We start from the raw sequence: 14,932 nt of genomic DNA on the forward strand, positions 1-14,932 counted from the left end.
GCGCGAGCAGCTGTGTCTCCCGCACAGTGCACAGTTATTATCTGATTTGTAGATCAATGTAATACACAGTTATATGCATAAACGTTTGATATCCTGAAGGAGAGGATGCATCAACTCAGTCACAACAGATTCAGAATAAGGCAGAAAAAAATCAGATTAAAAACATCTGTGAATTTGAGATTAGTAACGTTTGAGTCTGTTTCCTTACCGATGCACGCTTCATTTGGATTGGTCTGGATTCCCTTGGACCGATGCACTTGCATCTTAAACATTTGAAAATCTTAAACATTTGATGCGTATCCGTGAATTGTTACATCCCTACTGATCATCTCTTTGGGCAACACAACCAAACAATCAGATCTAAACTGCTGACTAACATTTCAAAATGCTTCAGCATCATTTAAAGCTACATTAGCAACAGTGTATTCATACCAGTAACGTATCTAAAAGGCATCCTTACCCTCTTCCTAGGGGGTCCCTTGTCCTGCACTGCACGGCCCCCTAGCCGGCCCCCTCGGCCCTCCCCTGAGGGGGGCCTGATGGTCATCCGGATCTCCGGGGGACAGATGTAGTTCTCCAGACTCTTGGGGGGCTTCTTGGTGCGTTTGGTGGTTTGGATCTTCAGCTTCAGACTCCCCTCCTGGAAACTGGCTTCTTTAATGGAGAACTCCTGCTCCTCTAGCCCCTCCCCTTCTCCATGGGACCCCCAGCGCTCACCCGTCACATCACCAATGACCTCATCACACCGCGACGCAGGCCCCAGACCCGCCCTTTCCGGTTCTTGCTCTTCAGGCTCAGCCCTTCCACCTCCTAATTCCGCCTCCTTAGGTCGGGCTGAGCTAACCAGATCCCTCGACTCCATCCACACTCCCGCCAGAACCAGTCAAGATCCAAAGAGCGGCGGCAGCTAGCCAATAGGTTTGCAGAGAGTGGCTGTCCGTCAGAGTGGGTTGCTTTAGGAACGTTAGCTACTGCTTCTGGATTGGTTCTCCCACAGGAACACATGTAATCCAACAAGGCCAAACTACAGAGAGAGGAGAGAGAGAGAAATTACTATCAAAACTTTGAAACATACCATTTGTAGTGGCAGTAATGATTTGAGTCCAAAACGTGTACACGTCCGCACAGTAGTGTTCTACAAAATTGAACTGTTGGCTTTTTTTTTTATACATTTGGAATTCTCAGTGCAGCTCAAGCAACTTCTCCAAATGTCAACACATTCAAATGAATACAGGACGCGCACGCAGATCTGCGTTGGTTTGGAATTTTGGGGAGGTGAGCGGTCGGCTGTGCATCCCCCGCTGGGCATCCCCCGCTGTGCATCCCCCGCCGTGCTTCCCCCACCGTGCATCCCCCCCCCCGCCGTGCATCCCCCGTGCTCCCCCCCGCCGTGCTTCCCCCCCGTGCTTCCCCCCGTCCCCCACCGTGCTTCCCCCACCGTGCATCCCCCGCCGTGCATCCCCCACCGTGCTTCCCCCACCGTGCATCCCCCATCCGTGCATCCCCGCCGTCCCCCATGCCGTGCTTCCCCCGCCGTGCATCCCCCGCCGTGCATCCCCCGCCGTGCATCCCCCGCTTCCCCACCGTGCATCCCCCCACCGTGCATCCCCCACCGTGCTTCCCCCACCGTGCATCCCCCGCCGTGCTTCCCCCGCCGTGCATCCCCCGCCGTGCTTCCCACACCGTGCATCCCCCACCGTGCTTCCCCCACCGTGCATCCCCCGCCGTGCATCCCCCACCGTGCATCCCCCACCATGCATCCCCCACCATGCATCCCCCGTGGACGGTGGTCTCAGCCGCATAGCTATGTCACAATGGGCCGCCGGACTATAGCGGCTCTGCGTTTGTGGACTCTGAATTACACTTTAGTGTCTCAGAGTTTAAGACTGGTGCATGAGCAAGCAGAGAGCTGTGCAGGCATGCCATACACACTCATTTACATTTTACACTGTGTAAACAACATTTCACACACACACTTTCTCTCTCTTTCTCCCCACCCTCTCTTTCTCTCTCCTTCGCTCTCTCAATATAAAATGAAGACATTCCTCTCCAGCTCTCTAAAGGGAGGGTGAAGCTAGCCTGAGGACACAAGAACAAAAGCTGCAGATTGAGATGAAAAAGCTGACGGCTCTTTTTCTTTTCTCCTTCAGCAGAGGGAGGGAATGCGTAGACTGAGAGGGAGAGGGGGAGGGGGAAGGTACATTATTTTTCCAGATGTGGTTTACGAGCTGATCTCAAAAAAAACTGTGTCTGACCTGTTTCACACACAAATACTCACGCATGCATAGAGACACTGCGGCACTCAAGGATCAGAGTTGTCCACCTATAATGCAATTTCTGCTCTCTAGGGAAGAGGGTGTGTTTGTCTCAGACTCAGCACAAACACACATAAATCCCTGTCACTCAGTGAGCCAGTCAGACTACCACCAGTATTACATCCATCTCTCAGTAGACATGTCTAATCCAACTGAGAGATGTGTATGTACAAAGCCTAAACACACACACAAACTCACTTTTCTTCCAAATACACACACAAACAGCGACCAAAACAAACAGTACACTTTACACTCCAGCTCCTGTGAGTCCCATCCCTCACACCGACATGAGCCACGTTAAACAAACATTGTATTGTTTCAAAGGATATGTTCTGTGTACATTAAGTCTTTAAAAGATCTTACAAGTAATCTATGGGTCAGGAGAAACTGTAATCCACGATTTGAATTTATTGAAATAAACCTCAGCTACACTTGTCATGTGCACATTTCATATGTACAGTTTATGTACTTAGGGTTTGGGTTAGCGTGTGCTTCAGGCTCCTGTATGTGTGTGTGTGTTAGCCCCTGGATCAGCCTCCCGTCCTGTACAGCTGATCCCCTGTTGTCATGTTAGCCAACAGACCTTGGAGGTCTTAAATGCTCTGCTCACAGTGGGTTTGGATAACCAGCATAATACACTATAGAGTTTCAGACTTTCAGAGTATGACTGTACACACACACACACAGCTCTGGCAGTATGTCCCTGTTTGGTCCTCTCTGTCGGGTCTCCCTAATGCCAGGACTGTGACTCTGCCCAATGGCATCTTTTAAACCCCCCTGTGTGTGCAGTGACTGGGCCCTAAGGCATGTGTTAAAGCCACCCCAAATGTGTCTGTGTTCATGGACCAGGACTCTCCCTTGGAACAATGAGAGGAAAACAAGGACAGCTGCCAAATCCAACCACATAGCAACAAATCCAGTGACCAACCAGATCCTCTGAGGAGGACACAACAGCAGTCTCTACACTGCTCTGTCTACACTAAATGGTATCATTTACAAGACCTTAAGAAGATATTTACAAATGAGGCAAAACCATATCAAACAGCTAGATGATTCCACATCTCCAGCTCCATGTCCATGTAGCTTTGAATAGACTTAGGAAAAAGTATTGTTTTTTTACACTTGAAGTTCATTAATACACAACTAATAAGACCTATGGAATAGAGTATAGTTTTAACAACCCTGCTATTACTTACTTCTGTTCAGGCTCAGTGTCTGGTCTGGAGCATGAAGTCACAAGGTCTGCTGGGCGGCTACTGAGTAGCAACCTAGCGATTCCAAAAGCCCTAGTCTGCCCTGTCAATTACGATCGCCAGAACAGAGCTGTTTTAGAGCTGTTGGGCTCTAAAATTAGTTTATCAAGTTCGATCCCCACAGTGAATTGTTTTAAAGTTTGTTACAAATCGAGATATTTAATTAAATAGTGATAGTGATCCTTTCTGACTGCTACATTTGTTGTCACACAGGACCATGTGCTGGCAGACCAATCACGGGCCGGCAGGCTACCAGGAGGCTTCGGTTGACTCTCTCAGGCAGGATGAAAACTACATCAGGATGACTACATCAACCATGATCCTTTGCTAGTTACAGCCACTTTCACCATGATCCTTACAAAATTTTGTTGGTGCAATTCAACCACATTGAGCAATATGGTGCGCTTCAAATTGAAATAGTTACAGCTTCATGCGCCATCGGGAGGTTTCCATAGGAATACGTGGATGACGTCAGCGCTGTCACAATGTACTGGTCTATGCTTTAATGTCTATGCTTCTGTTACTGGAAATGAGGCTGTGTTTATGTTAGGATGACCCTTACTGAGCCTCTCTCGCTCTGAGCCTCAGACTCGCACACAGACCTCTCTGTATGCCGTGTAGACAGCAGGGTGATTGTGAGAGGCCAGACTGGCTGCATAAATAGCTTTATTATGTTCCTAACGCTGCCAGCTCTACCCACAGTTTCCCTCTAACCAGCATAAGGCCTTTCCTTCAGTGTGTGTGTGTGTGTGTGTGTGTGTGTGTGTTGTCACTACAACTGAAATACGTTCTGCGCTGGACTATACAGTTTCAGAAAATGGACCGTCTTTGGCAGTAATAGGACAGAATTTAGACTATTAAAAACTTTCATTTTCACCAACTACTACTCCCAACACGTACTTGAAGAGCACCTCTTCCTTGTGCATATGGGTATAAGATAGAGGGAGAAAGAGAAAGAGAGGCCCGACCGAAACACAACCATTTAAGGCTGCAAACCCAGCAGCCTTAGGCGGACTCAGAAATAGCTCCCACAAGTACGTACGTACATACACACACACACACACACGCACACACACACACACACACAATGAGTATGATGGCTCTTGTAGAAGATTTGGTGTCTTTTGGTGTAGGAGTGTTGCAGAGACTCATACACCTGATGCCAGCTACTCTCTCTCTCGCCCTCCTCCCGACTGTCTCTTTAACAGAGATAGGTGGATGAGGATAAAAGGATGGAACTGCCAGTAGAGACTGATCTGTAGAGACTGATCTGTATAAACCAGTGGCTCCCTAACAGTTGGCTGCTGCTATGAGACTGTATCCTGGCTAAAAACCTTGATTGTTAACAAGTTGAACCATGTTTTAAGAGGATGTGATCTGTCCCCCATAACACACACTTCAAATGCAGCAGGAGACACAAAATGGCTGTAAGTGAAAACACCTAACCCTCTCCCTCACCTCCCTCATCTCTACCTCACCCCACTCTCCTTCTCTCTCCCTTCTGTCTGCCTCCTACCTCTCTGCCAGAAGGTGTTCCTGTACTGATACGCAGCTCAGTCCGCCAACAGTTAGATTTGTCCCTGGATCTCTTTCCTCTATTCCCCCTCTCTCCCTTGCCCCTCTGACCAGCTCTTTCTCCCCCTATCTACCCCCCCTCCCCCATTTTACTGCCTCCCTCCCTCTCTCTCTATCCTCTCTCTACCCCCCATCTTGCTGCCTCCCTCCCTCTCTCTCTATCCTCTCTCTACCCCCTCCCCATCTTACTGCCTCCCTCCCTCCCTCTCTCTCTATCCTCTCTCCACCCCCTCCCCCATCTCGCTGCCTCCCTCCCTCTCTCTCTATCCTCTCTCTACCCCCTCCCCATCTTACTGCCTCCCTCCCTCTCTCTCTCTATCCTCTCTCCACCCCCCCCCCCCATCTTGCTGCCTCCCTCCCTCTCTCTCTATCCTCTCTCTACCCCCCCTCCCCATCTTACTGCCTCCCTCCCTCCCTCTCTCTCTCTATCCTCTCTCCACCCCCCTTGCTCCCCCATCTTGCTGCCTCCCTCCCTCTCTCTCTATCCTCTCTCTACCCCCTCCCCATCTTACTGCCTCCCTCCCTCTCTCTCTATCCTCTCTCTACCCCCTCCCCATCTTACTGCCTCCCTCCTCCCTCTCTCTCCCCCATATCCTCTCTCCACCCCCTCCCCCCCCCATCTCGCTGCCTCCCTCCCTCTCTCTCTATCCTCTCTCTACCCCCTCCCCATCTTACTGCCTCCCTCCCTCCCTCTCTCTCTCTATCCTCTCTCCACCCCCCCCCATCTTGCTGCCTCCCTCCCTCTCTCTCTATCCTCTCTCTACCCCCTCCCCCCATCTTACTGCCTCCCTCCCTCTCTCTCTCTCTATCCTCTCTCCACCCCCCCCTCCCCCATCTTGCTGCCTCCCTCCCTCTCTCTCTATCCTCTCTCTACCCCCTCCCCCCATCTTACTGCCTCCCTCCCTGTCTCTATCCTCTCTCTACCCCCCCCCATCTTGCTGCCTCCCTCCCTCTCTCTCTATCCTATCCTCTCCACCCCCCCATCCCCCATCTTGCTGCCTCCCTCCCCTGTCTCTATCCTCTCTCTACCCCCTCCATCTTACTGCCTCCCTCCCTCTCCCTCTCTCTCACCCCCTCCCCCATCTTGCTGCCTCCCACCCTCCCTCTCTATCCTCTCTCCACCCCCCTCCCCTCCCCCATCTTGCTGCCTCCCTCCTTCTCTCTCTATCCTCTCTCTACCCCCCTCCCCATCTTGCTGCCTCCCTCCCTCCCTCTCTCTCTATCCTCTCTCTACCCCCCTCCCCCATCTTGCTGCCTCCCTCCCTCTCTCTCTATCCTCTCTCTACCCCCTCCCCATCTTGCTGCCTCCCCATCCCTCTCTCTCTATCCTCTCTCTCACCCCCCCCTCCCCATCTTGCTGCCTCCCTCCCTCTCTCTCTATCCTCTCTCTACCCCCTCCCCCATCTTGCTGCCTCCCTCCCTCTCTCTCTATCCTCTCTCTACCCCCCCTCCCCATCTTGCTGCCTCCCTCCGTCCCTCTCTATCCTCTCTCTACCCCCTCCCCCATCTTGCTGCCTCCCTCCCTCTCTCTATCCTCTCTCTACCCCCCTCCCCCATCTTGCTGCCTCCCTCCCTCTCTCTCTATCCTCTCTCCACCCCCTCCCCATCTTGCTGCCTCCCTCCCTCTCTCTCTCTATCCTCTCCCCTACCCTCCCTCCCCCATCTTCTCTGCCTCCCTCCCCATCCCTCTCTATCCTCTCTCTACCCCCCCCCCCCCATCTTGCTGCCTCCCTCCCTCTCTCTCTATCCTCTCTCTCCCCCCCCTCCCCCATCTTGCTGCCTCCCTCCCTCTCTCTCTATCCTCTCTCTACCCCCCTCCCCCATCTTGCTGCCTCCCTCCCTCTCTATCCTCTCTCTACCCCCCTCCCCCATCTTGCTGCCTCCCTCCCTCTCTCTCTATCCTCTCTCTACCCCCCCTCCCCCATCTTGCTGCCTCCCTCCCTCTCTCTCTATCCTCTCTCTACCCCCCCCCATCTTGCTGCCTCCCTCCCTCTCTATCCTCTCTCTACCCCCCTCCCCATCTTACTGCCTCCCCTCCCCTCTCTCTCTATCCTCTCTCTACCCCCCCCCCATCTTGCTGCCTCCCTCCCTCTCTCTCTATCCTCTCTCCACCCCCCCCCCCATCTTGCTGCCACCCTCCCTCTCTCTCTCTCTATCCTCTCTCTACCCCCTCCCCCATCTTGCTGCCTCCCTCCCTCGCTCTCTATCCTCTCTCTACCCCCCTCCCCATCTTGCTGCCTCCCTCCTCGCTCTCTATCCTCTCTCTACCCCCTCCCCATCTTGCTGCCTCCCTCCCTCTCTCTCCTCTCTCTCCCCCCCATCTTACTGCCTCCCTCCTTCTCTCTCTATCCTCTCTCTACCCCCCTCCCCATCTTACTGCCTCCCTCCTTCTCTCTCTATCCTCTCTCTACCCCCCCCCCATCTTACTGCCTCCCTCCCTCTCTCTCTATCCTCTCTCTACCCCCTCCCCCATCTTGCTGCCTCCCTCCTTCTCTCTCTCTTGCTCCTCTCTCTACCCCCTCCCCCATCTTGCTGCCTCCCTCCCTCTCTCTCTATCCTCTCTCCACCCCCCCTCCCCCATCTTGCTGCGTCCCTCCCTCTCTATCCTCTCTCTACCCCCCCTCCCCCATCTTGCTGCCTCCCTCTCTCTCTCTATCCTCTCTCTACCCCCTCCCCATCTTACTGCCTCCCTCCCTCTCTCTCTATCCTCTCTCCACCCCCTCCCCATCTTGCTGCCTCCCTCCCTCTCTCTCTATCCTCTCTCTACCCCCTCCCCCATCTTGCTGCCTCCCTCTCTCTCTCTATCCTCTCTCTACCCCCCTCCCCATCTTGCTGCCTCCCTCCCTCTCTCTCTCTCTCTCACCCCCCTCCCCATCTTACTGCCTCCCTCCCTCTCTCTCTATCCTCTCTCCACCCCCCCTCCCCATCTTGCTGCCTCCCTCCCTCTCTCTCTATCCTCTCTCCACCCCCCTCCCCATCTTGCTGCCTCCCTCCCTCTCTCTCTATCCTCTCTCTACCCCCCCTCCCCATCTTGCTGCCTCCCTCCCTCTCTCTCTCCTCTCTCTACCCTCCCTCCCCCATCTTACTGCCTCCCTCCCTCTCTCTCTATCCTCTCTCTACCCCCTCCCCATCTTACTGCCTCCCTCCCTCACTCTCTATCCTCTCTCTACCCCCCCCCCCCCATCTTGCTGCCTCCCTCCCTCTCTCTCCATCCTCTCTCTACCCCCTCCCCCATCTTGCTGCCTCCCTCCCTCTCTATCCTCTCTCTACCCCCTCCCCCATCTTGCTGCCTCCCTCTCTCTCTATCCTCTCTCTCTACCCCCTCCCCATCTTGCTGCCTCCCTCCCTCTCTCTCTATCCTCTCTCTACCCCCCCCCCCATCTTGCTGCCTCCCTCCCTCTCTATCCTCTCTCTCTACCCCCTCCCCATCTTACTGCCTCCCTCCCTCTCTCTCTATCCTCTCTCTACCCCCCTCCCCCATCTTGCTGCCTCCCTCCTTCTCTCTCTATCCTCTCTCTACCCCCCTCCCCATCTTACCGCCTCCCTCCCTCTCTCTCTATCCTCTCTCTACCCCCCCCCCCATCTTACTGCCTCCCTCCCCTCTCTCTCTATCTTGCTCCTCCTCTCTCTATCCCCTCTACCCTCCCCATCTTACTGCCTCCCTCCCTCTCTCTCTATCCTCTCTCCACCCCCTCCCCATCTTGCTGCCCCTCCCTCCTCTATCCTCTCTCCCCCTCCCCCATCTTGCTCCTCCCTCCCTCTCTATCCCCTCTCTACCCCCTCCCCATCTTACTGCCTCCCTCCCTCTCTCTCTATCCTCTCTCTCTCCCCCCCCTCCCCCATCTTACTGCCTCCCTCCTCTCTCTCTATCCTCTCTCTACCCCCTCCCCATCTTACTGCCTCCCCTCTCTATCCTCTCTCTCCCAACCCCCCATCTTGCTGCCTCCCTCCCTCTCTCTCTATCCTCTCTCTACCCCCTCCCCCATCTTGCTGCCTCCTCCCTCTCTCTCCATCCTCTCTCTCTCTCCCCCCTCCCCATCTTACTGCCTCCCTCCCTCTCTCTCTATCCTCTCTCTACCCCCCCCCCATCTTGCTGCCTCCCTCCCTCTCTCTATCCTCTCTCTACCCCCTCCCCCATCTTGCTGCCTCCCTCCCTCTCTCTCTATCCTCTCTCTACCCCCCTCCCCATCTTACTGCCTCCCTCCCTCTCTCTCTATCCTCTCTCCACCCCCCCCCCCATCTTGCTGCCTCCCTCCCTCTCTCTCTATCCTCTCTCTACCCCCTCCCCCCCCCCATCTTGCTGCCTCCTCCCTCCCCCCCATCTTGTTGCTCCCTCCCTCTCTATCCTCTCTCTACCCTCCCTCCCCATCTTACTGCCTCCCTCCCTCTCTCTCTATCCTCTCTCTACCCTCCCTCCCCCATCTTACTGCCTCCCTCCCTCTCTCTCCCCCATCTTGCTCTCTCTACCCCCCCCCTCCCCATCTTACTGCCTCCTCCTCTCTCTCTCTATCCTCTCTCCCACCCCCCCTCCCCATCTTACTCCCTCCCTCCCTCTCTCTCTATCCTCTCTCTACCCCCCTCCCCATCTTACTGCCTCCTCCCTCTCTCTCTATCCTCTCTGCCTCCCATCTTACCCCCCTCCCCCATCTTGCTGCCCCCCCCCCATCTTGCTGCCTCCCTCTCTCTCTATCCTCTCTCTACCCCCCCCTCCCCATCTTACTGCCTCCCTCCCTCTCTCTCTATCCTCTCTCTACCCTCCCTCCCCCATCTTGCTGCCTCTCTCTCTCTCCAGTCTTGGCTGGGGTCCACTGTTACCCAGAGGAGAGGGAACACAGGGGACATCTGGCCACACTCCTCTGTTTCACATCACTTCAGATGGAGAAGAAACAAGCAGAGAAAGCCAGTGTAACCGATTAGGTCTCACTTTACAATAAGTGTCCTTAATACCTATGCACTGGCAGGTACAGCCGATGGGTCTGCTTTTGGCTCAGGTCTCAAACCAAAATTAATATCACAGCTGGACCAACCTTAACAATTTTCACATTTGAGAGAGAGTACCCATGAACTCTTAAAGGGTGCCCTGTCACAGGTCTAGGTTCCCCTATGATTCCAACACTGGCCCTAACAGTTAGCCTGCCTACATCATGGGCTTTGAATTTGCTCCAGGAATCCAAACTGATTCCAAATGGTGAGAGCCTCTGTTAGTACGCTACTGTAGTCCGCCATCCAGTATGGTTCCAGTTGCCATGACAACAAGAAGCCCCACACCACCAATCAAATACAGCGCCTTCAAAAAGTATTCACACCCCTCGATTTTCCACATTTTGTTGTGTTACAGCCTGAATTTTTATTTGATCAAACTTAGATTTTGTCACTGGCCTACACACAATACCCCACAATGTCAAAGAGGAATCATGTCTTTCTAAAATGTTGCCAATTAATATAAACTGAAAAGCTGAAATGTCTTGAGTCAATGAGTATTTAACCTAGGGATACACCGATAAAATTTTTGCCCGATACCGATATCCAATATTTTCCTTGCCAAAAAAAAACCATACCGATACCCATAACCAATATAAAAATGTTAGCGGCCTTAAGCATTCTAGTACAGCTAAAAAAGTTTGAAACACACACACACACAGACCAAAAAGTTGTTTTGTTGGCATTTACGTACACTACCGTTCAAAAGTTTGGGGTCACTTAGAAATGTCCTTGTTTTTGAAAGAAAAGCAAATTTTTTTTGTCCATTAAAATAACATAAAATTGATCAGAAATACAGTGGGGCAAAAAAAGTATTTAGTCAGCCACCAATTGTGCAGGTTCTCCCACTTAAAAAGATGAGAGAGGCCTGTAATTTTCATCATAGGTACACCTCAACTATGACAGACAAAATTAGGGGGAAAAAAATCCAGAAAATCACATATTAGGATTAGGATTTAGGATTAGGATTTTTTTATTAATTTATTTGCAAATTATGGTGGAAAATAAGTATTTGGTCACCTACAAACAAGCAAGATTTCTGGCTCTCACAGACCTGTAACTTCTTCTTTAAGAGGCTCCTCTGTCCTCCACTCGTTACCTGTATTAATGGCACCTGTTTGAACTTGTATCAGTATAAAAGACACCTGTCCACAACCTCAAACAGTCACACTCCAAACTCCACTATGGCCAAGACCAAAGAGCTGTCAAAGGACCAGAAACAAAATTGTAAACCTGCACCAGGCTGGGAAGACTGAATCTGCAATAGGTAAGCAGCTTGGTTTGAAGAAATCAACTGTGGGAGCAATTATTAGGAAATGGAAGACATACAAGACCACTGATAATCTCCCTCGATCTGGGGCTCCAAGCAAGATCTCCCCCCGTGGGGTCAAAATGATCACAAGAACGGTGGGCAAAAATCCCAGAACCACACGGGGGGACCTAGTGAATGACCTGCAGAGTGCTGGGACCAAAGTAACAAAGCCTACCATCAGTAACACACTACGCCGCCAGGGACTCAAATCCTGCAGAGACAGACGTGTCCTCCTGCTTAAGCCAGTACATGTCCAGGCCCGTCTGAAGTTTGCTAGAGAGCATTTGGATGATCCAGAAGAAGATTAGGAGAATGTCATATGGTCAGATGAAACCAAAATATAACTTTTTGGTAAAAACTCAACTCGTCGTGTTTGGAGGACAAAGAATGCTGAGCTGCATCCAAAGAACACCAAACCTACTGTGAAGCATGGGGGTGGAAACATTATGCTTTGGGGCTGTTTTTCTGGAAAGGGACCAGGACGACTGATCCGTGTAAAGGAAAGAATGAACGGGGCCATGTATCGTGAGATTTTGAGTGAAATCCTCCCATCAGCAAGGGCATTGAAGATGAAACGTGGCTGGGTCTTTCAGCATGACAATGATCCCAAACACACCCCCATGGCAACGAAGGAGTGGTTTTGTAAGAAGAATTTCAAGGTCCTTGAGTGGCCAAGCCAGTCTCCAGATCTCAACCCCATAGAAAATTTTGGGAGGGATTTGAAAGTCTGTGTTGCCCAGCAACAGCCCCAAAACATCACTGCTCTAGAGGAGATCTGCATGGAGGAATGGGCCAAAATCACAGCAACAGTGTGTGAAAAGGAAGGAAGCCTGAGCAGAATAAAAATATTCCAAAACAGAAAAATCTACTTAATCAATTTTGAACTCAGGCTCTAACACACAAAAAATGTGGAATACATCAATGGGTAGGAATACTTTCAGAAGAAACTGCATATAATTACAGCCTACACATACACTGGTTCAAATCTGCCTGGTCTAATTCCCCTAATGGGTCACACTTTAAATTAGCCTACTACCAGAGCATACAAGTTAACACTGTATTATATAAAACACACAGTGAAATAGTCCAGGGGCAAGAGGTTGATGGGTTTAGCCTGTAACTGGTTTCTTGAAGTAAGCTCAAAGCATTCCTGCCCTGACCCTGACACTAAAGTGGAGTGCTCTATTTGACAGTCCTCTTTCAGCTGCTATGGTAACAGTGTACAATACCTTTGGGTACTCTGAAAAACTCCAGTTAGTAACTACCTAGCTGGTACCAAATGGTAAAAAGTGGTGCTTGTTTCAGTGAATCGCAAAGACACTGGAAAGTAATTTGCTATGAAATTACTGCTTTACGCTTATATCTAGCCAATTAAAGAGTGGACTGTTACTCCATCCTGAGATTAGATCATGGCCATTTGTGACAGACTGGTGATGCAGTAATCTACTTGCTTAGGCCTTCTCTCACATACCAGCAGGGTCTCACATACCCTAGGGGAGGGTGGAAGTGTCCTTATAGGCTACAACATCATGGGACCTTCTCTGAAGGTTTAGACCTCTTGGTGTAATGGGTTGTTTTATATACTCTCAGAGTATGACAGAAATATGACATATTTACAGTGATTTCATCAATCTACAGTTGCCTTTAGGATGCGTGTATAACCCTTCACACCACCACCCACACTGGGACCATGAATAGTCTTACACTACAACTCCTAGAACATCTCAGAGGTCTCGACTCCTTTAATGGCACAGGACACAATGCACTTGGCAAATGGTTACTGGTTCAAGACCTGGCCCAGACCAGTGGTCAGAGGGTTATATCTATGCCTTCCACCTGCTCCACAACACAGACACAGAAACACACACACAAACACACACACACACAGTAGTACCATAGTTACAACCAGTCACCAATCCATGCCCCTCTCCTTGGTGCTGTTGACCAACCAAGATTGTGATATGCTGCTGCTAAAACAATCCATTCGGCAATGAAGGAAACATATTTGCTAAAAATGTGCTTGTAAGGCTATGATCCAAGTGTAAGTACTAGTAGGCTACTCTACCTAATCGTGGTAACAGCTATTGCTAGACAGAGATTCCTCGTATGCTTTTCTGGAAGTGTGTAATCCTGTATGGGAGAACATCTACCTACTAGGCTACAGAGAAACATTGTAGCAGGTAGTTTAGTTACATGTTAGAAACATTATACAGTCAAAACAAGCTACACATTAAACGTTTATTTGGATGTGTCCACTTTTTTAAACTACAGTCAACCACAAATAAATATAAATAGGCCTTACATATAAGCATGTTCAATTCACATTTAGACTGCAAGAATTCAAGGTGGTAAGAAATTATAGTGAACTAGGCTAGACTACTTACCCATGTCCAATGTTTTCGAACACACGAGTCTGTCGTGTAAATATGTTATCAAGATCATTTAAAATCCATGTAGTCACATGTACAGAACCTGCCGTATGCACTGACAGCGTCCTGGATAGCTGTCAAATGGTGCAATAATATTTTTATAGAAAAACCCGAGGAAAATGGCGTCAACACAACAGTGCGCTGAAAACAGCCCCCCCTCCCCCCCAAAAAAATAATTATAGCCGATCTAATAATCAAATGAACATGTTCACAAAAATAGAAGATTTCCGTTTTCTGTGAAATATAGCGCGTGATGCTAATAGGCTAAACATTGCATGCGGGTAAACTACGCACATGCACAGGTCCACTGCAGAGATCCCCTCGCCGTATCAGTGGCTGGTCAGTCGGCCAGCAGCATAGTGCTGCTTCCCTCTCAAATCCGTGACTCGGGGGGGAGGATCGGAACAAACCGTTTTACTGCAGTGAAAATAAACTAGCAGATTGTATCCGAGTAGCCTCCAAACCCACATCCAACGGTAACGTCACTGGAGAGATCGTGGTTACATGCGTAAAAATGGTAGACGTGTTGTTGAGCGGAAGACTGGTGTTTTCGATCGTTTCCCCTCCCCGGTTGGCGGTGGGTCGAAATTAGGGGGTGTTCTATTCGCTCGCTCTAGATCGGTGTGTGTTGCGACCGGTTGCCGTGACTGATAATGATCTCAGAGAGACAGGACTATAGATGCAGCTCGCGCTCTGATAGAGGAGAAGAGCGCTGTGTCGCCTCCACCCGGTAGCGGGTGGTAGACTAGCCTAGGCTACTACAGAAACACAGGACATATCTCCCAGTTCGTTTTAACCAGTTTCATAACAGGACAGGAGATCACTGGTCAGTTCCAGGGGAGTTTCCTTTATTCACAAACCAACCTTCACTATTTAATGTATGTGATGTCCTACCATGTCAGATGTTTATACATGTTATGTCAATTGGTGTCACACACTGTATAGGCTACACAGTTATTTTAATGAGCCAGTCATATCATTATTCTGATGGCATCCTCCTCTTTCAGAATTGGGGCAACATCTAACTGTATTTATTTGATCATGCATAAACACTGCATTGTGTGTCTG

At 50.7% G+C, this 14,932-nt stretch overlaps 1 protein-coding gene across 1 annotated transcript; it reads right to left on the reverse strand.

Moving 5' to 3' along the window:
- Positions 1–391: 391 nt before the first annotated feature.
- Positions 392–14,647, reverse strand: LOC118372339 (SET-binding protein-like). Its single transcript, XM_052478936.1, has 2 exons — positions 13,820–14,647; positions 392–1,024 (listed from the first exon to the last, which is right to left on the reverse strand). Exon 2 carries the CDS (start codon positions 860–862, stop codon positions 407–409), a length of 456 nt encoding a protein of 151 aa, XP_052334896.1. The 5' UTR covers positions 863–1,024; positions 13,820–14,647; the 3' UTR covers positions 392–406.
- Positions 14,648–14,932: the final 285 nt, after the last annotated feature.

Source organism: Oncorhynchus keta, chromosome 25 (assembly GCF_023373465.1).
Source record: "Oncorhynchus keta strain PuntledgeMale-10-30-2019 chromosome 25, Oket_V2, whole genome shotgun sequence".
Lineage (NCBI taxonomy): Eukaryota > Metazoa > Chordata > Actinopteri > Salmoniformes > Salmonidae > Oncorhynchus > Oncorhynchus keta.